Source organism: Lottia gigantea (genome assembly GCF_000327385.1).
Source record: "Lottia gigantea unplaced genomic scaffold LOTGIsca_167, whole genome shotgun sequence".
Lineage (NCBI taxonomy): Eukaryota > Metazoa > Mollusca > Gastropoda > Lottiidae > Lottia > Lottia gigantea.
The window spans coordinates 147,842-173,400 of record NW_008708079.1 but is presented as its reverse complement, the minus strand read 5'-3'; the positions used below and the strand labels follow the sequence as shown (position 1 = coordinate 173,400).

The following is a 25,559-nucleotide window of genomic DNA, read 5'->3' as shown; positions in this document are numbered from 1 at the left end:
TATAGAGAAAAATTTACGAAGCCCATATTTACAATTTCTACGGCCTTCACCTTGTCCTCATGGAAAAATGGCTAACATTATTTCGTCGTCAAAGTCGTGAATATCGTCCGAACAGTCTCCAGTTTTGCGCACGATTTCTTTTCTTTTGTCTTAGTCGAAATGATTTCACATTTAATGGTAAAACATATTTACAAACTTCAGGGACAGCAATGGGCAAACGATTCGCCCCTTCGTACGCAAAACTTTTCATGGCAGAGTGGGAAGGTGAGGTGTTGCCCCTCTGTCCATTTTACCCACTTTTTTACGGACGCTTTTTGGATGACATTTTAATGGTTTGGACTTAATCTATCGAACAGTTTTGGGAATTCTTTGAAATTCTCAACAACCACCATCCTTCTATCAAACTAACCGCAAACGTGAGTGACAAAAGCATAGACTTTCTCGATACCACAGTCTTTAAGGGAGATTCCATAGCAGAAACAAATAAACTGGATATTAAAGTGTATTTCAAAGAAACTGATACTCATCAACTCTTGCACAAGAGCTCCTTTCACTCAAAACATACCTTTTCTGGTATAATTAAGTCACAAGTTTTAAAATTTCATCGAATTTGTACAAGATCTTCTGATTTCAACCAAGCCTGTACAATTGTTTTCTCAAAACTGAAAGAGCGTGGGTACTCTAAACAATTTTTACGAAACATAAAAAATTCCACCTTAGCACAGATAGCAGCTAAAAACAGGTTTTATGCAGAAGCACCTCCAGGTTTAAGAAGTGCTCTATGTTTGTCCAGTAGATGCAAAACATGTTGTAGGAACCACTTTTGTAATAACGACCAGTTTTGTAATAGCTCACCACTTTTGTAATAAAATCAACCGCTTTTATTACAAAAGTGGGTAACCGATAGTAGTTTATTACAAAAGTGGTCAGACTTCATGTCAGCATCTAAATTGGATAAGATTTGGGGAAACAAAATCTAGGACACACTATTTCTACTACTAGAAAACACTAGTAGAAATAGTGTGTCCTAGACAAAATTGGGTGGAAGGGATTATAATAACTGATGCCCCTTGTCCCACCCACTGATACTACTATACTATACTGAGTATATGATCACAAAAAACTAAACATAATATATGGAACATAAAACTTTATTATTTCTAAAAATAACTTAAACATCTTACAAGCACCTTTTCGGTGTTTAACGAAATAATACACATGATAATGATACATACTAAAATATATAGATCATATTGGAGGTGATGTTCAAATCACCTCACCTCCAGAAAATATCTTTCACCTTGTACCATCCGAAACGACCTTGAATGATGATGACTAGCGTTAGCCAAGCGCACAACCAACCGCGATGGACTGTCATAAACTGTTTGACAGACATAGAAAGGCCAGAATTAATGCCACTAGCTTTCAACAATTTCTGAACAGAAATAGTCACGGTAATTTTGCCAGAAATGCCAAGTACATCGACTAAATTGTCTCTTATGTACAATGGAGGACATAAACTACACATTTTTTTCATAGTATTACACGATTTGCATATAATTGTGTGTTTATTTGCAAAGTATGCAAACGAATATTAACTAAATACCGAAGTAAGGGGGTAAATGTCCAGGGGGGTGGTAATTGTCCGGAAGTAATTGTCCAGGGGGAATAATAGTCTGGCCTCGGGAGGTCACAGTCCTGGACCAATGGACCAATCATCAAATCTACTTCTCATCAACCGCCGATGTTGGACGCCGCCAACGATGGATATAGTTTGAATGCCGCCGATGTTGGATGGATTGAAGTTGGATACTGCTGATGATGGATTGGGCTAGACGCTGATGATGGGTATTGGATGCCGTTGATGTTGGATGATGGCACGGACACTATAATAACCTTATAGATTATTATGGACGTCCGTGGATGTTGGATGATGGCACGGACACTATAATAACCTTATAGATTATTATGGACGTCAGTGGATGTTGGATGCCGCCGATGATGGATGGATGCCGCTAATGTTGGATGTTAGATGCTGCCAATGTTGGATTCTACTGATGATGCAGATGGGTTGACTGTCATTTAGGCACAGATTTTTTAAGCACACCTCATGTAGACACAGTACTTTAGGCACACATCTTTTAGGCGCACGGTCAGATAGACACATGCCATTTAGACACAGTATTATTTAGGCACATATTCAATTAGGCACAGTCTATTTAGGCACCCTGTCATATTCGGCACACTGTCATTTCGGCACTGATTTAGGCACACCTTCAATTAGGCACATATTCATTTAGGCACATTCATTTAGGCACACTCTATTTAGGCACATATTCATTTAGGCACACCTATATTTGGCACAATGTGATTTAGGCACACCTTCAATTAGGCACACATTCATTTAGGAACCTGACCAAGAAAAGATCAAAGAAAACGTGAAACGACCTGGAACTGAGCAGGAAAATGACAAGGAAACAACCTCAAACTATTTTGAAATGCTGAAAGGTCTGGTACATTGGCGGCTACAGATGTTTGGATTTGGGGGATTGAGGCACTGCCAAAGGTTGTTTTTAGGAAAATGAAGCGAGTGTCGAAGGCACCAAACCATTCTAAAGGGATATGGTAGCATCCTCCCACTTGGAAAATCATTCACTTCATGCAATTTGAATATGTGAAAGTGATACCAGACCTATCCCTTGCTTTCTCTCACAATATATGAAGTGACCTCACCTTTCGGGCCAGATAGCCAGGTGTGCCTAAATGAATATGTGCTGAATATGAGTGTGCCTAATTGAAGGTGTGCCTAAATGAATATGTGCCTAAATAGAGTGTGCCTAACTGATTATGTGCCTAAATAGAGTGTGCCTAAATGAATATGTGCCTAATTGAAGGTGTGCCTAAATCACTGTGCCTAAATGACAGTGTGCCAAATATGAGTGTGCCTAATTAGAGTGTGCCTAATTGAATATGTGCCTAATAGAAGATGTGCCTAAATCAATGTGCCTAAATAATACTGTGTCTAAATGGCATGTGTCTATCTGACCGTGTGCCTAAAAGAAGCGTGCCTAAAGTACTGTGTCTAAATGAGGTGTGCTTAAAAAATCTGTGCCTAAATGACTGCATACCCGTTGGATGCTGCTCATTCCTAATTTCAAGGCTGACATGAAGCCTGACCACTTTTGTAATAAACTACTATCGGTTACCCACTTTTGTAATAAACTACTATCGGTTACCCACTTTTGTAATAAACTTGGCTGTTACAAAAGTGCGGAAGCTTTACTACAAAAGTGGTGACCCTGATAGTATTACAAAAGCTGGCGAGCTTATTACAAAAGTGGTGACCTAATTTTATTACAAAAATGGGTGCATGTTATTACAAAACTGGTAAGTATTACAAAAGCGGTTGATTTTATTACAAAAGTGGTCGTTATTACAAAAGTGGTTCCTACAGATGCCCCTGTATATCAGAAACTCATTATTTTGTAATCAACTATAAGAATAAAAGGTACTCGATCCAGGAACATCTAACATGTGAACATTCGAATGTAATATATTTAATTTTATGCAAGAAATGCCCCAAACAATATGTAGGAGAAACTAAGAATAATTTACGAACTCAGGTTGGATATCAAATTAAAGAAAGACAAGCCTGCTTCTAATCATTTCAACCTTGATGACCATTCAATAGACGATCTCACCCTAATCCCGATTGAGCGTATAGAAATTGACTTGCCCAAAGATGAAACTACCAAATTCCGTCAATCTAGATAGACCCATTGGATTGAGACATCGAATACAGCAAGATCTATAGGACTAAATATTCATCATAATGTAGGCATAGCACCCTTTGTTGTCCCGTTCAAAACAACCAGCAATCGAGCAAGCAAGATAGTTCATGCCCACTATAAGAGCCTTACAGAGAAATTCCCCCATGTCTTCATGGCAGAAAATGATAGTTGCATATTCAAAAAATAAGAACTTAAATGATAATATTGTTCATAGTAAACTAAAAACAATAAGTACATAACAGATACTATGCTTCCCATTAGTTATTTTTTTCTAATTTCAGATCAGAATAAGAACAGAAGAAAACCCAGTATCAAGACCCTTAATCCTAATTTCTAAATAAAGTGTCTGCTCCACCCCAGGCCTGTACATTTGGAAGAATCAAACCCTCCCTTCCCCGAAATCTAATTCTAGATTAGTCTTAATTAAACTATAATTTTCTAACTTTGGGCTATCATGTATGATATCTGATCTGTCTACAACAATTTTGTTATCTTTGTTTAAACGAATATAAGAAACCTTTAACATTAGTAACACCTTGTTACATAGGTATACCCATTTACATTCAATAAATTGCTGACATGCGAAGCCCATGTTGTCCTTCCAGCGTTATGAAGCTGTAACAGCATATCATAGCATGCCTCAGGTAAATACATTATTTTTAACCAATGATATTAAAAAATAAATGTATAAAGGGAATCGGCCAAGTTCGCCATAAACAGCATGGTTACTAGTGGATGAGCTTACGTGTAGTATTGCCTTGGGAAATCTGAGTTGACATTTTTTTTTTGCATCCTTACGTTCGTATCCCCACACTGTTGCAGAAAGCGTCTTGATACTAACGTTATACCTATTTACAAAAGAAATTACCATTCCCGAAGCTTTCCTTGCCTGTTGGGATAATGAATCGACAGCCTGGGTCCAACATAATGTTGGTGTGAAAAATACCCCTAAATATTTATAATGATTTACAGTTTCAATCTCCGTAGCATCTAAATACCAATGCTCATTTGCCTTAAGTATACCACCACATATATACAACAACCTTAGTTTTCTTGAGAATAATTTTCATTCCTTACGTCTTGCAGAAACTATTTATGCAATTTATTTGAGCCTGTAACCTCCCAACTGTGTCAGCTACTGAAGCTATATCATCGGCATATAACAAAGATACAATATTGTCTATTTGGTTATTAACAAAAATACCTTGACACTGGTATGCATTTAATGATTCGATTAATTCATTAAGATACATTGTGAATAGCAATGGACTTAGGATACATCCTTGTTTTGTTCCTATCGTGCATGCAAAATAATCGGAGACTTGTGACCTATTTATCTGTATACAAGATTGTAGCTTGTATTTATTGTTTATATTACATCATTTTGTTAGTCTGGAATTTAAAACACTTTGCTTATAACTGATGCCAGGGATATACCACGATAATTTTCGGTTTTTGTGATGAGCCTGCCTTATGAATTGGACATATTACTACCTTGCTCCAGCTTGAAGGGAAATGACCTCTTGACAGTATCGTATTGAAAAGAACCAGTAGGTAGGTAAAATTAGGTGCACGGCACATTTTATCATTTCATTAACGATGCCATCCGGACCAGGGGATTTCGAGTTAGGAAGTTGTGTGATGGTACAGATAATCTCATTTGCTGTTATTTCTGCATCTAAAAGTTCATCAAAAACAGGAACATGTTGCTCAACTGCCGCAAATGCTGTATCACTCAACTCTTGGCTAGTTTCAAACTTATTGTCATTTAACAGCGATTTGAAATGATTGTACCAGGTATCAGGTGCTATTCTACACCAGACTGTAAGGCTTGTCATAGATTAAAATTCGACTAATCACTGACTAAAGTTAAAACGGTATGCTCCAAAGATGATTAAGGTTTAATCTGTTATTAAAAGAGGTGAAAACTTAATCACACCAGAGGGGTAGTTTAAGGGCTGATTAGTGGTAGAACCTAGCTGTTGCGTGATTTTTTTTTGTCTTTAGAAAAATCAAATTATTTATACAAAGTTTGCAATTGAATATTGAAAAAGGATCAAGCATCATTGCTTGATAAAGACGAAAGAATCATCGTCGAAACGTCACAAGTTATTTATTAAAGTAATTGTTATCCATATAATTGTGTTCGTGTTAATATCATCAATTACTAAATGCCACTCAAGGAAACATATATTACACAAAGAAAATTAGAGTACCAATTATATGCTATAGGATCGTTTCACCTAATTATTTAAGAGATTAAATTCAGCTTCAATTAAAAAATTTCTAGGACATCAAGTTAATAATTAGCAAAATAGTTCATTACAAAATTTCTTCTTGCTTGGAGACTTGGCATATTTCGAATATTGTTGCCTAAATTATCATACTCATCATCATTATCATCTGGTGTGTCATCATCATCGACAGGATCAGGTTCATTTTGTTCAATAACAACGACTCGTAAGACAGGTACTGCAATGATAATAATATATGCAGTTTCTAATTTTGTGTTTATTCCCAGTCTGAGAACTGGAAGCCTTCGTTTCAAAATTCCAAATATTCGTTCTATTATTCCTCTTGTCTTCACATGACTTCTATTATAACGTCTATCAGCTCGCGTAGTTGGATTAGCTAACGGAGTCATAAGGTAGCGAAGGCATGGATATCCTTGATCTGCAACTAAAATACCAGATAGTGAATGGCCATAGAAACGTTCTTTGATAGAACTTTCATTAAATATTCGAATGTCGTGGGCTTGCCAGGCCATCTTGCAACTATGTTTAATATTTTGCCTTTAGAATTGCAAATCACTTGAGTATTGATCGCAAAAAAAGTTTTTTCAGTTAATAAATCGTGCAGGGTCTTTGCCACCTGGATTGCAAATTTTGATGTGTGTACAATCTATGGCGCCAATTACATTTGGAAAGTGATCTATTTCATAGCAATCTGATTTTAATTTTTGCACCAGGGATTTTTATATATTCTGGTCTCAGGTTGCCCAGAGCTATTGAAACATGTTTTATTATCCGACTAACAGTTGGTTGGGAAACTGAACAAAGATCACCAACAGTAAGTTGAAAAGTGCCTGTACCTTGATAAAAGGTGATAAAAAGTTGTGTTGAGGGCAACAGTGCATTGCTACGAGCTGTCGGTCTAATCAATTGATCTGATATTAAGTTCAAAATAAAATGAACAACTGGTTTAGTAAATCTAAAACGTTTTCGGAAATCAATGTCATCGTATCTCTATCTCTGAAAACTCGCTCTCGTCGAAGTGCTCGTCTGATGTTATTTACTTGATTAATTCGCACAAGAGCTTGGAATGCCATTTAAAAAATTATACCAATCTTATTACATAATTTTTAGTATAAACAGCAATATAACTAATTCAACATGTGCCAAAATATTGTCAAAATCAAACCTGAAATAAAACTGGATAACTATTCGTTACAAATAATGTAGTCTCAGGTATCTGATATAATAATAAAGTAGGTATTGCCATTATATTGTTTAAAATCTCAAGAAAGTTAACATAAATGCCAACACCTTCTTATTCATAACTATTCTTAAAATAAGAAAACTGTTCTGCACAATCAATAGTAGGGCTACATGTATTGGTACTGTGTTCTGATGATGTCAGTTTTCTTAGTAATGATTCAGCTACCTTCTTTGTTCTTTGTTCATAATATCCATCTTCAACTGGTGTTCTTTAGAAGAAAATTTCAGAATAGTGCTCTCTATATCCATCTTGGTCTTTTTGGATGCTGATATTGAATTATCTGAACCAAATGAAGACCGTTTTCTAAATATGAAATATATAATAATATTTAATATGATTGAATTCAAGTATGTGTTTAACAAGTTTTAAAACTGATCATGATTCTGATTCTATCCACAATATAATTCATTGCGACTTAATAAAGCAAAATTGATAATAATACTTCAAAAGCTGATTTCATTATCCTGCATTACTTCTCACAATAGAAATCAGATGTTTAGTTTGTGTACAATTTCATTATTCAGTAGATATTTGATGCGTGACTTATGTTATTCAGGATTTGCTGGCACACCAAAGGTCACATTTAGATGTAAGGGACTGATTCCATTTGAATCTTTAACTTCCAATCCAAAACTAATTTATTCAATGTAAAAAAAATCAAAAACATTCCTGACAGGACATTCTGTTTCTTTACTGTCATTTTTATCTTCGGTCTGTGATTCAACATCAATGTCAAACACATTGTCACTGTCATCAATACTATATATGGTATCCACAGATTCCTCATTCACTCGTTTTACTGTAGCATTGTTACTGTTATCATCATCTGACACTTGTGTCACTGGTGATACAACTCGTCTTTGAGAGCTACATGCCAAGTCAAAATCATCATCGAATGTATTGATCCTCTGGAATAAGGTTTTTCATCAATACTGCCAAAGGTGACAATTCTTTTGGTGGATCCCCTCCTCCAGTTTTCCTGGTTTCTCTTTGATGACTTGCGATTTCCCTCTATGCTTGGTCCTTCATGCGCCTCCACATCTCTTTCAGTTTTCTAATATCAGATCTAGCCTGGCCATATACCATGCAGAAATTTGTGAAAACTTTTTTCCAAGCTTCTTCTTTCCTTTTGCTGGCATTTCCATCAGTTTTCTTATTTTCAATGTCAATAATATATACCTTTACATTGTCAATTAATGTTTGTTTCTCTTCTTCTGACCAGTTCAACGACCTTTCCCTTTTTTTACTTCCATTCATGACTCAAATTTTGATTTCTACTGAACTGTAACATGTGATTTATATCACTAGCTTTTAAGGTGCACACAACATCATTGACAAAAGATTTGTTAAGCAGTGGTTTAACCTAATCATAGACTAACTAAATTCTTACATTTCTATAATCATTAACTAGCTAATCTTACCTTTCAAGAATACCAACTAAAGTTTTCCACTAATCATTGACTAATTAATCACTGATTAGGTTTAACCGATGACTATTTTAATCGTTTGTGAATACGGACCTAAGTGTCTTTTCACATTTCTCCATAAGTCTTGAGGAGATTGGTCGTTGTCTGTCAACACAGTCTTAATCTTCTCTTGATGAGCACTCTTTGCGTTGGAACATATCTTCTTGAAGTTACTCTTTGCCTTCTTGTAGATAGCAAGATCATCTTTACTGTTCGTAGCCCGAAAGACATCTAGTCGACGATTCTTTTCACGTTTATACTGTTCACATTGTACGCTCCACCATTCTGGCTGATCCCTTAGTTTATGGGATGTTAATGGCTTCACAATCATATCAGATGCCACGTTGTGGAAAACGTTGGTAAAGTAAGAAACGGCATCATCAATACGCCCTTCCTTCAGAATTAGTCCAAAGTCCTGAAACTCTTGTTGACACTCATCACTTGATAGGTTTTGCAAAAAATTTGAACATTTTCTGCGTTCCATCTTATTTTTTACCAGTTCCCCAGACATGATGTATTTGATTTTAACAAAGTTCTTGCATAAGGTCGGGAAGTGATCAGACTCATCATAAGCCAGAACTTCAAAGTTTTCCATGAAACGATATATTATTTTTGGAACTAAAAACATAGTCCACAACGCTTTCACCAGATGAACTCGAGAATGTAAAATTCCCTTTCTTATCCTTTCCAGCTCGACCATTTAAAACCTGGATTCCAAATGACTTGCATAACGATAGTAGGCTTGCTCCATATTGATTCACCACAACGTCCTTCGACTCACGTGAAAGTTGAAACTCGTCCACGCTGTAATTGTCTCTGCATACAAGATATTTATCCGAATCATCAATTATATAGTCCTTTTCCAATCCGATCCGATCCGGGCATTAAGATCTCCGGTGACAATAAATTCAACATTTTCTCCATATGAGACCTTGATTGATAACAAAGAGTCTTCAAGTTTTAATATGCCATTCAGTTCATCTTCATCACTTTAAACAGATCCAGCAGGAGGTGTATAGGAAACACCATACAGTATCACAGTTGTCCACTACAGTGTTCTTGAATTCGCTCAAACAGATAAGATACACTCTTTCTGATATAGACAATAATTCCACCAGATATTCTGCCTCTTCCCCCATACTTTCTCACTAATGAATATGCTTCATGAGATGGTCGTAGTTGTGAGTAATCTTTGGTTGATTTACACTATGTCTCTGACAAGTTCACAATGTCATATTGAGATAACATATGAACAAAAGAACTGTTAACAAGTCGTTATAATCCATTAACATTTAACGAAAATAAAGAGAGTGAATTTGTACTATCATTGCCTTGGCCACACCCCTATTGATCAATTCTCAAAATATTTGGAACACTTTTCCCATCACAGGCCATAATCCTGTTTGATTTTTTTTCATATGTGAAAGCTCTGTTCGTATAAATCAGTTTATCGTAGGTTAAAGATACCCTTTCCTCCGGACAACTTTCTTTAATTTTCATTAAGAACACTCCCAATTTCTTCCTGATGTTCCTTACTCTTTCACTAAAGTCCTCCTTCACATATAGACCTCATTCTTGTCGCGATAAAAAGAATTCACTGCACCGGAATTATGATTTCTTAGGGATCTGTAGGCATGCAGAATTACTAATTTTTGTTTTGGTCTGTTGCATTTAATCAGAATCGGATGACATTTACTGGTACGTCTTGCTCCAAGTTTGAAGGCTTTGTCAATAGGAAATGTTTCATCCTTATTTGTGTTCAAAATATCAAGTTTATCAACTAAATAATTTTTCACAATTTGTTAAGCAATACGTAACAAAATTTAATACTAAGACTATCAATATACACAAGTCTTGTCCACTAGGTGCTACTCCTTCCCAGCTACAGACACTAGTTTGCATCTTTGCCATAACATTATAATGCAGAGGAGCTAATTGACAAATCTTGGTTAAAAAAAAAATAACTTGCGAGGCAAGGTAACATACGCCCACTGGCAGCTGTCAGAAATAATAAAACAGTCTTTAGTGACTAAAGTACGAATTTCTTCAATATGAGGAAATTCGTACTTTAGTCACTAAGTTTGAATTCAATTACATATATATATATATACCAGTTATTTATGCTGAATAATTCCACAAAATTTTTAAAAATCAATATCAATAACCCAAATACAACAAACAATTAAATCACACAGCTCTAATCAAGGGCAAATAACAACTTTTGACGCGTTTTTACAAAGTCAAGGGCATTAACTCAAAAAAAATTCATCAAAAATACGTCAAGTAAGAACTTGTCCGAGATCTTATCAAATACAATGATCACACCAAGTTTCATCAATATCGGTTGAAAACTGTAGCTTCTATTGTGCCCACAAACAAATTTAGAAGCGTTTTACAAAGTCAAGGGCAACAACTCAAAAACCGTTCATTGAAAATATGTCATATTCGAACTTGACTGAGATCTTATCAATCTAAAGCATCACACCAAGTTTTATCAAAATCAGATAAAAACCTGTAGTCTCTATAGTGCTCACAAGAAATGTTGACTGACGGACCGACGGACTGGGGCGACGACAACATATGACCACATATTCATGTGGGCGTTTAAAAATGATTTTAGGACAGTTCCACAGTATATAACTAAAAAAATCAAAAACTCACCAACCCTGTTTATAGCTGGTTGGTTGGTTGTTTATTGACAGGTTAATGTTAGCTTCAAGTGGAATCTGATAGCTGATGCATACATACTATGACACCATTCTAAAATTTGATCTAGAGCTTCTTTAATTTTGTTCAGTTGCTGCAGTTTTCTATTGCACTATAAATATAGACGACAACTTATATTAAATAATAATCCTTTACCAACATTTAGGGGTAGAGATCACATTTAATAATGGACACAATTTTATGGTATACTACTCCCTAGTTTTATTACACACTACGTTTAAACAATCTACATTGTCATCTTCAGGTGAAGTAGTGAAACGTAGTGTGTAATAAAACTAAGGAGTAGTATACCATAAAATTGTGTCCGTTATTTATATCAAATAAAGATAGCTTGCCAGGCTATTAATTTTTTTCATTAATTCCCTTTAAAGTCATAATAGTTTGTAGCATACTCAGAATTTTGGTCTACATATCTTCTAACTTTACTAAAGAAATGTCAGTTTCATCAAGAGTAATGGTTGGATTAATTCCCTAGATCAACGGGGAATTTCAAAGCCTTTAACAATGGACCATTATGTTCGCGATAATCTTTAAAGACTACCATGTTAATTTGTTAATTTCTTCATTGCAGCAACTTTTGTCCTGATATACGACCATAACCGCCATAGCGTAACAGTTTATTGCTTATATTTACGTTTTCAAGACATTCTAATTTGATATAAAGACTTTAGTATGAATTTAAGTAGGGCCTATTTCTTTACGTTTCAAGGTTTGGGACTACCGACATGATTGTATCAAATAGATGGTCTCCAATATAAACAATGATGGCAATGAATAACGACGTAATTGGTTTAAATTCCTACGCTTAATGTTTTGGTGATGAGGCAATGGCAGTTATGGTGATATAAATCCAATGAAAAAAAATAATATCTAATATAAATATAACCATTGTTCCTGTATACTAAAACTTTCAGAATCAGAGAGACCAGCAAGGTATGACACTAGCAGTAACATCACATTTCTTTCTGAAATCATATTCAAAGATAGCTTGCCAGACAAGAATAAATATATTTGGGAGTACAGTAACAATTACCAGTATGAAATATTCAGAAATACACAATGTTTCAAAGACTAGGTTAAATAAAATGGCTGACCTAATGTCCCCTTGTCGTACGCCTGATTTAATAGGAAAATATTTTGTACTATAACCATTGTTAAATACTGCACATTCTATATTTTTATAAAGCGTTTTGAACCATCGTCTAAAATTCCTTTTAACACCAAAATATCTCAAAACATCCAGCATATAGTTATGATTAATACTGTTAAACGCTTTTTTGAAATCAATTGCTAGAAGCAGTCCAGATATGCGCTTTTGTTGGGCTAATGTGATACAGTCATCTATTATTCTGATATTTTCTTGAATATGTCTGTTGGTGTAAATGCAGTCTGATTCTGGTGTATTAACTTGAACAAGAAAGGTTTCACTCTAGTACATAAAACTTTACTTGTGATTTTAACATCAACATTAATTAGTGTTATGGGTCTCCAGTTATTAATATCAGTTTTTGTGTTTGTTTTTCCAAGTTCAAGAAAAAAGCTGTGTTCTTTTCACCCTCTAGAGCATATTGGATCTTTGATCTCAGATCTCTGAATGGCACCTCTTGCTACCTCAGTGTATATATTATCTACTCTAGCTTATATAATTTCATATTGAGTGCAGTTTTCTTGGTAATAATCGTCATCTAATTATTATTAAGTTACTGTCTAGTTCTTCTAATTCTTGACTTAATTTATCTTTTATTGTTCTCTTAACTTTTTGCTTCTGTTTACAGTAAGTGATTGTGCATGTCTTTATTTTCAACTTTATAAAATCAGATAAGCCTCTGCAATTATTGACATCAAAATATTCTTCTTTCCTTGTTTGTAACGAATTGCGAATTAATTGTGTAAAGGTACAATCATTTGTTAGTGTAGCGTTAAATTTCCAGAGAGATGGGCCTCGTTTCGATTCATTTTGAGTTAAGTTTATTGAGATTGCGGAATGATCACTAAGAATATTAGGAATTATTTTACAGTTAGTTATCCTTTCCTGAACAACCTCAGATGCATGCCAAGAATCAATCCTACTGTGTATGCTGGCTTTCTTTTCTATCCTTAAAATCACTCCAAATTTTCTGACGTAATTTCCTATTAAACTCACTATCACTTCACCTTCCGATCTAGCTCTATTCAATAGATCTTCCAGCCTGCATACCCACTGTGATACAGATTCATCCTGGTGTTGGGAAGCAGAATAAAAATCAGCAAGAAGTTGTTGTCCTTGCTCAATTCTCCCAAATCTAGATTCTAGCCTATCTAAAATGTCCTTGGTTGAAGATGAATGTCCAAGTCAACTGCAACATGTGCTGCTTCACCTTACAATGAATGAAAAACTGTCAGCTTAACTGATGCTGGATCTAACTGACTATTGTTGATCAATGATGTTACCTCAAATTTCCAAAAGTCAAAAGGAGTATCAACTGACGAACCATCACCACTAAAAGTTGAAACTTTTGGGATAGGTGGTAAAATCATAACAGATGGCATAGGTACAGAAACATCATTACCATTAGTAGAAATTGAATCCAAGAATACTGAATCATCCATGTTTGATAAATGAAAATAATAAACACTGAAAAATATACACTCAGAAACTGACTCACAATTTATGTTAAGTAGGAAAAACTACAAAACATAAATACTCTGAAACAATATGACTAGAACTCTTTCAATGGCAACACACAATAAAACACATCACCATGTTTATATTAATAAACACAAATCTGAAAAACCAAATACACAAATGTCAATATTGAACCCACGAAAAACTAAAATAAAAAAAACTCATATCAACAAAACCCAATGTCAACTTTAAATTAAAAAAATGATCTCAAATTTCAAACTCTAAATCCATCATACAACTTCAAACTCAGACAACTTCAAACTCAGACAACTTCAAACTGAAATCCAAATTCCAAACCTTCAAGTTAAAACACTGAAATAACAAACTACACCGAAAACTAAAACCAGAATCAAAATACAAAACCAAAAATATTTCCAAAATACGCTTTATGAAAATAGAAAATTAACATCCATGTACCAAATAATTATGTTAAGTATTAATATATGTTATGTAAATGTTTAAGACTATGTATATGTTCAGAATGTTTTTAAAAAAAAAATAAAGATGAAAAATATATATGCATGATGTAAAAGTAATGTGATGTTAAAGTATTAAAGTTTGGAAAGGGACGGTGGTAAGGTATACTAAACATAAATTTATCCAAGTGTAAATCTATCTAATTATACTTAAATAAATCATAAAGCTGCATATATTTTCAATGACCGTCGCTATGATATAGTGCATGGCAAGGATAGACCAATTGCGAATCACTTCAACCTTCCCGCTCATTCCATTGATGACCTTCTCATCATGCCTAGAGAAGCAGTTTCTACATCACCTAGCATCAAACCTAAGCTTAGACGTCTACAACAAGAAAGTTACTGGATCGATCAACTACAGATTGTGATGCCAAATGGACTGATAAATAACCAGATAATCCCCTTTGTAACATTTGATTCAACAGCTACTAATAGTAAAACACCATTACTCGGAACTTCAGAACAAATTTTCCCATGTATACACAAAACATTTGGTTGTAGCTTTCAAGATTACTTACCAGGAGAGATAATATACACCCACTAGCAGGTTTGATTTAAAAAAAAAATATTTGGCAAAACAGTAACAATTACCAGTATCAAATACTCAACCTTCAGACATACACTTCTTTTATTTGTATAGGAAATAACTCATACTAAATATTTTTTCTAATTTTCAATAGGGTTTGATCACAAACACTCACACCAAGTTTCTTCAAAATCCATCAAGAATTGTGCCTTCTTGTGTTTTCAAGAACAAAGGGTTCATCCTCTGTTGATCACAAACATTCACACCAAGTTTGAGCGTATAGAAATAAGAACTTAAATGATAATATTGTTCATAGTAAACTAAAAACAATAAGTACATAACAGATACTATACTTCCCATTAGGCGAGTTATTATTTCTAATTTCAGATCAGAATCAGACCAGAAGAAAACCCAATATCAAGACCCTTAATCCTAATTTCTAAATAAAGTATCTGCTCCACCCCAGGCCTGTACATTTGGGAGAATCAAACCATCCCTTCCCCGAAATCCAAAACTGTTTACCCAATTGTTTCGAATTTCGAACTTGACCGATATCTCATCAATACATGCATACCTATACAAGTTTCATCAAGATCAGATAAAAACTGTAGAAAGTTGTTGTGAGGTGCTGAAGCCTTGCTGATGAAACTTTTTTTGTGAGTTGGGCATCATGCAGTGATAGAAATAAGAAGTCTAGAATGAATTGTTGCTAAATTTTTACAAGTTTGTATGAAATCTATAAGATAGCTTGCCAGGCAAGGTAATATACGCCCACTGACAGCTTTGATTTTAAATAAAAATATTTGGCAGTACAGTAACAATCATCAGTATGAAATATTCAACACTTCTTTCCGTCGGTCGGTCGGCCCGTCCGTTCGTCCACAATTGCTCGTAAACACTCTACAAGGCACAATTCTTGACTGATTTCGACGAAACTTGGTATGGTTGTTTGTAATTAACCAAGGATGAACCCTATTGAAAATCAGACGAATCGAAAAATATTTACTATGAGTTATTGCCCTTGTTCTTGAAACACTCGTAAACACTCTAGAAGGTGCAATTCACGACGGATTTTGATGAAACTGTGTGTGAGTGTTCGTAATCGCCCAAGGATAAACCCTATCGAAAATCAGAAAAATTGAAAAATATTAAGTATGAGTTATTCAAATTTTAGCTTGTAAACACTCTAGAAGGGACAATTCTTGACAGATTTTAAAGAAATTTGGCTTGAGTGTTGGTTATCATCTAAGGATGAACACTATTGAAAATCAGAATAATCTAAAAATATTGAGTATGAGTTATTGCCCTATTATTGAATAGGCTATAAAGCAGTATGTACATGTCGGTCAAATGTCAAAGTATCAAATGATAGCCAAGGTCAATGACCTCTGACCCTATAAAGGTCATGTTGCAAAAAAAGCAAAAGCGAAATTCAAAATTCGGCTCCCAATGCTTTTTGTGCAATCGATTGCAGAATACATTCACATCAAATTTGAGCATATCAACATTTACACTGAGGCCCCATTTTGAGTTTTACAAAAGTGTGTTTTTTTCAATATGGCGGCCAAAGTATCACTTTCGGTCCCAATTTTTTTTCTTTGTTTTTTGCAATAGCCTTTTCTTGCAATCAGCATAAATTTCGTTGTCCTATTTCAATTACACCGGAAGTTATTCGACAGGAAGTGGATTGTACTTTCAATTGATTCCCCGTTTAAAACCGAAAGTAAAGTTAAATATTTGACAACTACATATTATTTACTTTAGTGATGCCCCTTTTGCATATTAAATTTCAGATCAATCGTACAAAAACAAAAAAGTAATTTTTCAAGTGCTATCAGATTAGAAATTACAGACACATTCGCAAAAATGTGCCTTCTAGAGCCGATTTTCAATTTTTTGCACATGTTGAACTGTGGCATTTCCGGTTTTGCAAAAAATGTTCCAAAATATATTTATGCAACACATCCCCAATAAAGAAGGTCTAGGATTGTTGAATGGTTGCTGCAACTACTGCAGTCTAGGCTCAGGAAGGTGTGTAAATTTCAAAAAAAAGAAAAGAAAAAAAGAAAAAAGGAAATGCAAACTTTGCGAGTTATAACAATTTCAAATATCTAAATTAAGATAGCTTGCGAGGCAAGGTAACATACGCCCACTGGCAGCTGTCAGAAATGATAAAACAGTCTTTAGTGAAGAAATTTTATTAGTTTGAATTCAATTATGTATGCCAGTTATTTATGTGGAGTAATTCCACAAATTTTTTAAAAATCAATATCAATAACCCAAATACAACAAACAATTAAATCACACAGCTCTAATCAAGGACAAAAAAAAAATTTTGACGCATTTTTTCTAAGTGAAGGGAAATAACTCAAAAACTGTTCATCGAAAAATCATAAAGTTCAAACTTGTCCAAGATATCATCAATATAAATGATCACACCAAATTTCATTAAAACCAGTAAAAAACGGTAGTCTCTATTGTGTTCACAAACAAATCTTGACGCGTTTTTACTAAGTCAAGGGCAATAACTCAAAAACCGTCCAACAAAAATACGTCAAGTTAGAACTTGTCCGAGATCTTATCAATTCCAATGATCACACCAAGTTTCATCAAAATCTGTTGAAAACTGTAGCTTCTATTGTGCTCACGAACACATTTTGAAGCCTTTTTACTAAGTCAAGGGCAATAACTCAAAAACAGTCCATCGAAAATGCGTCAAGTTACAACTTGTCCGAGATCTTATCAATTCCAATGATCACACCAGTTTCATCAGAATCGGTTGAAAACTGTAGCTTCTATTGTGCTCACAAACAAATTTTGATGCGTTTTTACAAAGTCAAGGGCAATAACTCAAAAACCGTTCATCGAAAATCCGTCAGATTAGAACTTGTCCGAGATCTTATCAATTTGAATGATCACACCAAGTTTCATCAGAATCGGTTGAAAACTGTAGCTTCAATCCTACTCACAAACTATTTTTAACAAATTTTGACGTGTTTTTTCAAAGTCAATATCTCAAAAACCATTCATCAAAAATACCTCAAATTAGAACTTGACCCGAGATCTTATCAATCTAAAGCACCACACCAAGTTTTATCAAAATCAGATGAAAACTGTAGTCTGTATAGTGCTCACAAGAAATGTTGATGGACGGAAGGACCAACGGACCGACGGACAGGGGCAACGACAATATACGACCACATATTCATGTGGTGATTCCAAAAAGAAAAAACAGGCAGTAATAACCAATCACAGAAGACTTTTTGATCACCAATACCACTAGTAGTACAGCAATTCATTTGATGTATACTGAACTTGGTGTATAAATTTTGTGGTTTGTTTCTTCCCCTGATGAAACGTTGGGTATTAAAGGATGGTATTTGATGTCAAGTTTTATTATTTATTACACATATACATGTGGGCGTATAAAAATAACCCTGATTTGCCCTGCCACTTCAAAAATTTTGTGTTGTCTCTAATAATGTGTACATTGTTAAATAAATTTCAAAATTTCAAGTGTTTACAATCATTAGATCATGAGATATTAGTAGTTAAAAGTTTTTTAAGGCAATGGTGACTGTCAGTGGATTATAGACACTGTGAATTTACGCACATACAATTTAGAAGTCCGTGTAAAATTTGCAAAATTTGAAAAAGCGCAATTTTGATCAAAATATCACGTCTGATATATCATCAGAAAGGAAAGATCAAAGAAATTTTGTTGTATGTTAATAAGGTCACGAGACAGAGCTCTTCAAAGTTAAAAATCATGATTTTCAAATAGCTGTAGAACGGAAAGTTAACGTTGCACAACAAAAATGGTGACATATTTGGATAGATCTCACCAAGGGCAACAAATTTTGTGCGGGTCACCAAATGTCAAGGTCATGAAATAAGAGCCTAGAAAGTTTTGGTCTATATTGAAAAAAATCAACCGGAAATAACTAAAAAGCAAAATCTAAATTCAAAATCGGCTACCACACGATTGTTAGGAATCGTTTACTGATAATATAGACATTAAAAAAATACAAATCGGATTTAACCCCGTTCCCAAAGATAGCTTGCCAGGCAAGGTAATATACGCCAAGAGCTAAATTTGAAAGCGTTTTCAAGAATAAGGGCAAAAACTCATACTAAATATTTTTCAATTCTTCTGATTTTCAATAGGGTTCATCCTTGGGTGATTACAAACACTCACATCAAGTTTCATCAAAATCCCTCAATAATTGTGCCTTCTAGAGTGTTTACGAGCTAAAAATTGAACAAGGGCAATAACTCATACTAAATATTTTTTGATTCTTCTGATTTTCAAAAGGGTTCATCCTTGGTTGATTAGCAACACTCATGCCAAGTTTTGTTAAAATCTGTCAAGAATTGTCCCTTCTAGAGTATTTACGAGCTAAAAATTGAACGCCTTTCCAAGAACAAGGGCAAGAACTTATACTAAATATTTTTTGATTCTTCTGATTTTCAATAGGGTTCATCCTTGGGTGATTACGAACACTCATACCATGTCTTGTAGAGTGTTTACGAGCAATTGTTGACCGACGGAGCGACTGATATGGGTGATGACAATATACGCCCCTCATTTCATGTGTAATAAATAATAAAACTTGACATCAAATACCATCCTTTAATACCCAACGTTTCATCAAAAAAGTTTTGACTTCATCAGGGGAAGAAACAAACTACAAATGGTGGAAGGCAGTTAAGATTAAAATTACAATATGACCTCGTAAGGTTTATGACGTCACAATCAATAGGCAATTTAAAAAAATAATATAAATCATATAATCAAGAATACATTTTTATACGCCCACACGTGTGGGCGTATATTGTAATCACCCCGTCGGTCCGTCCGTTCACATTTGGCTCGTGCTCACTCTACAGGCTACAGTTCTTTATGGATTCTTTTGATTTTTATTTTGTATGTCAATGTTGTTATGAAGATGATCCCTATTGATTTTCGTGATGATCGGATAATTTTTCACCGAAATATCGTGTCTGACTTGACGTTTTTCTCTATTAGCTATATTGTGCAACTCGTGCTCACTCTACAGGCTACAATTTTTTACAGATTCTTTTGATTTTTTATTGGTGTATTTTCCTACCAAATTATGCTCTTGCATAAGTATCAATTTTGCAATATCAATGCGCTCTATTAATTTAGACGTTTGTCTATAGTATTCGTCATGAACTCTTGAATACTTCATATCACATCAATACTCATCATGCAAATACTTGTTTGTTGAGACGTCAGGATGTACATATAATAACACATGCAAGAGAAATCAGTGGCTCACTTTTAAAAAAAAGAAAAAAACTCTATTTGAAGATAAGAGCTAAATCTTCTATAGTTTATGTGTTAGCAAACATGAATGTGTTAGTTTTCTTAATACCCCCTTTCTCACGTACAGTACTATTTGAAAGAAACTCCATCGTTCTTTTAACTTCAGGTGGTATTATGCAGCGGACACACTAGGCCAATTTAATTCGCTGGTACTTCGCCCGAACAATTCGCCACCGAATCCATTCGGCCGACGAAGTGGACACACTGGGCGAATGTTTGTGTCGATAATTTGCCAGCTAATTAAATTACGCATGCGTGGGGGAGACTTAGTCACATGATCACAAAATGGCGGTGTACAGAAAGAAGCGGAAAGTGGCAATTGTACTCGGAACTCTTTTGGTTTTACGTCGAATGCGGAAAAAGAAGAGCGCGATGGGAGAATAGGAAAACCTTGGTAAAGCCATGGATACAACGGCGGCAGACGCATGGAATCTACAATAATCTTATATGAGAGTTAGCCGAGGAATATTCAAAATATAATTTTCAATTAACGGTTGGCATTTTCATCAACCCGAAGACTATCTAAGACTCTCAGAACTATTTTGAGGTTAATATTTCAATTCATACAAAAATAATCCGAGAAATGTGATTTAGAAAATTTATGATCACACAGTAGAGGTGTGTAATAGACAAAATAATACATTTGTCATTAACATAAATAAATAAATAACACAAATGCAGGTAAATATCATCAATAGACGAAGATTAGAAGATTTGCCAATTAAAATATTTTGATTATTGATCGGTAGCCTACCGTCGATAATCGATCTCAATTTGGTAATCGATACCCAGTCCTCATGACACCCAATACGGTAGGTAAGGTACGATCTTAGATTTCATTTTGATAAACACTTCTGGGATTTCTGCTTTATTATGATATTGGCTTCACTACTATATATTTCACGGTTTTGCGATAGGCCTAGTTGCAAGTTGGTTTCATGCGTAGGCCTACTCAGTCAGTTAAGGTATTTTGCCGGGCTAATTTGAATTGAATTGGTAGACATGCAAACTTACCTGATGTGTCCAGTGCATCAGCGATGAACTGTTTCGCCGCCTCCTTCTGCACCCTGTCCCTATATTCGGGTTTGCTAATATCATATAAGTTGGGCTTAGACTCCCATAATATGATTAATTCCTCTTCTTTTTCCTGACTCCACATTGCATCGTTGGAGGTCGCCATTTTGTTTGTCATGTGACGCTTCGGCGTCTGTGATTGGTTGAGTTATAGGAATATTCGCCTTAAACTTCGGCCAAGTGGACACACTTGCCGAATGAGTCGGCGGCGATTAATATTCAGCCGAATATTATCAAACATGCTTGATGTCGGCGAATGGCTTCGGCACACTAGGAGACTCAAGGCGAATTTTACTGCCGATTGATTCGTCCAAACCTTTCGCCGTGAAAATTCGCCTAGTGTGTCCACTGCATTAGAAGAGGAACACATCTTCTAGTCTGTAATACATACTAAGGATACATCTTTATGTTAAAATTAAGAATGAAACTTAACTTTGCCATGGAAATATATGCATTATATTAAATATCTGCCTCTTTTATAAGCATTTTCAGTTTCATCCAAAGATGGTCTGGCTATGTAAGTAATAACACTGGAAAGATTTAAAAAAGTATGTATCAAAAAGTTTCAAACATTTTTCTGAAACAATTAGCAGAAAATCAAAAGTTATATTCGATCTAACTTTTAGACTTGTTGAAATCTACAAATACATCTCAAACAAAATTACCTCAGACTTTCTATCTCCCCTGGTCTTCTACGATTGTAAAGTAGCAATGTTGATTCTGTTAAAATCAGAACCTCCCGAAAAAGTTGGGCACTGGGTAGAGACTGGTTTATATCTTAAAGTTCTTTAACCAGAAATAATGCAAGCATCACAATGTCATCAGGATTTGGAAGTGATTTTCCCTTGTTGAAATGTCTCTCAGTCAGAATTACTCTTGCAACTTAAGAAATCTTAACAGACCATTCCATTTGGATAAGTTTTAAAAATTCTGAGGATTCTGTTTTTCCTTTTTTATCTTTTTGTTTAATACTAAATCCTAACTTTGCTGATGCCAAGCGAGATAAGTCATACCCTAATTTAAGGGCTGTGCTGGGATTTTCAAGCTCTAAGTGTTCAGTTTCTTGACAAGCTTTCAAGCAGAATTCCACTACAAGATCAAAGTTGGTGGGAACCAAAAAATCATTCATCGAAGCCATTATATTGCCAGACTCATTTCTCAATATCATAAGAAGCCTAGCTGATAGCCTCATTCTGAAACTTGTAAAGTGTTTCCTTCTAAGTCTATTTCCAATATTCTTCATCAACCATACTTCACCCAATGACACAATTAGTTGATCAGTTTGAGCGACATCAGTTACTTTGTCTCTCATCATTGATGGGAATACTTCTTTCAGCAACCTTTTAGAAGGTTTAGTCAAGATTTGACCCTTCATGATTTTTGACTGGATGACTGTTGTTCCCTGAGTATAGTCATCTGCTTCGGTGAATTTATTAAGTGGACAATTACTTTTGTGTTTGGTTAGATTTTCAAATATAATCCATTCCATACATCTTGGACAGAGCCCATATTTCGCCAGATCAAATGTTTCACTTTCACCACGTCTGCTGAGGATAATTTCACCTTTCTTCTGCTGACATACCTTGGTGTTGTGATTATGATTATCCTGATTTCTAAGTAATGTCTGAAGTTGGTTGAGCTTGAATAAGAGACTACTCTTTTCTTCCTCACTTACTGTTTCCAATATTTTCTTCATATCATAAGTTTGTTTTTATGTGCATGTTCTAAATGGCTTTGAATATTGTCATAAGTTTTCCACAGAATTTGCAAAAATGTCTCCTGTCGTATGTCCTTCCCAGCCATTTGCCCTTTTGTGGTACTTTTTAATAAAAACGTTAGGATTGTTGATGTCAGTAAGTCGGTCTACCTCTTTCACATTACTTTCAGCTGGTAAACAGCCAAGGTTATAATGTTGATTTACACTAGTGGTACATACAGATTGATTCTGATCTTCATTAGCATGTTGATTAACACTAGTGGTACATACAGATTGATTCTGATCTTCATTAGCATGTTGATTTACACTAATGGTACATACAGATTGATTCTGATCTTCATTAGCATGTTGATTTACACTAGTGGTACATACAGATTGATTCTGATCTTCATCAGCATGTTGATTTACACTAGTGGTACATACAGATTGATTCTGATCTTTGTTAGCATGTTGATTTACACTAGTGGTACATACAGATTGATTCTGATCTTCATTAGCATGTTGATTTACACTAGTGGTACATACAGATTGATTCTGATCTTCATTAGCATGTTGATTTACACTAGTGGTACATACAGATTGATTTTGATCTTCATCAGCATGTTGATTTACACTAGTGGTACATACAGATTGATTCTGATCTTCATTAGCATGTTGATTAACACTAGTGGTACATACAGATTGATTCTGATCTTCATTAGCATGTTGATTTACACTAGTGGTACATACAGATTGATTCTGATCTTCATTAGCATGTTGATTTACACTAGTGGTACATACAGATTGATTCTGATCTTCATCAGCATGTTGATTTAAACTAGTGGTACATACAGATTGATTCTGATCTTCATCAGCATGTTGATTTACACTAGTGGTACATACAGATTGATTCTGATCTTTGTTAGCATGTTGATTTACACTAGTGGTACATACAGATTGATTCTGATCTTCATCAGCATGTTGATTTACACTAGTGGTACATACAGATTGATTCTGATCTTTGTTAGCATGTTGATTTACACTAGTGGTACATACAGATTCATTCTGATCTTCATTAGCATGTTGATTTACACTAGTGGTACATACAGATTGATTTTGATCTTCATCAGCATGTTGATTTACACTAGTGGTACATACAGATTGATTCTGATCTTTGTTAGTGTTTTGAGTAGTTTACTTGAGTATTCGATAAAGATTTTAACATGCGTTGATTGTTTACATAATGGCGGCATGCATGTCCATTGACCCATAGGGATAACGACAATTGAACTAATCAATGATTGGCTATACAAACAATAGGTCAAAGGTCGAGGTTAGGAGAATTAATATTCAACAAAGGCATTCGTATACCGCAAGCCATCCACTGAAGGTTCAATATCGTAACAGTTAGCTTGTTGATTTAAACCAGTGGTACATACAGATTGATTCTGATTTTCATTAGCTTGTTGATTTACACCAGTGGTACATACAGATTGATTCTGATTTTCATTAGCTTGTTGATTTACACCAGTGGTACATACAGATTTATTCTGATCTTCGTTAGCTTGTTGATTTACACCAGTGGTACATACAGATTTATTCTGATTTTCATTAGCTTGTTGATTTACACCAGTGGTACATACAGATTTATTCTGATTTTCATTAGCTTGTTGATTTACACCAGTGGTACATACAGATTTATTCTGATTTTCATCAGCATGTTGATTTACACTAGTGGTACATACAGATTGATTCTGATTTTCATTAGCTTGTTGATTTAAACCAGTGGTACATACAGATTTATTCTGATTTTCATTAGCATGTTGATTTACACCAGTGGTACATACAGATTTATTCTGATTTTCATTAGCTTGTTGATTTACACCAGTGGTACATACAGATTTATCCTGATTTTCATCAGCATGTTGATTTACACTAGTGGTACATACAGATTGATTCTGATTTTCATTAGCTTGTTGATTTAAACCAGTGGTACATACAGATTTATTCTGATTTTCATTAGCATGTTGATTTACACCAGTGGTACATACAGATTTATTCTGATTTTCATTAGCTTGTTGATTTACACCAGTGGTACATACAGATTTATTCTGATCTTCATTAGCATGTTGATTTACACCAGTGGTACATACAGATTTATTCTGATCTTCATCAGCATGTTGATTTACACCACTGGTACATACAGATTTATTCTGATTTTCATTAGCATGTTGATTTAAACCAGTGGATACATACAGATTTATTCTGATTTTCATTAGCTGTGATT

General features: G+C 34.7%; 1 protein-coding gene across 1 annotated transcript; it reads right to left on the bottom strand.

Moving 5' to 3' along the window:
- Positions 1–7,927: 7,927 nt before the first annotated feature.
- Positions 7,928–9,266, bottom strand: LOTGIDRAFT_173649 (hypothetical protein; the record flags this gene model as incomplete). The annotated part of the gene is made up of 2 exons (XM_009051421.1): positions 7,928–8,197; positions 8,826–9,266. 2 exons carry the CDS (start codon positions 9,264–9,266, stop codon positions 7,928–7,930), a joined length of 711 nt encoding a protein of 236 aa, XP_009049669.1.
- Positions 9,267–25,559: the final 16,293 nt, after the last annotated feature.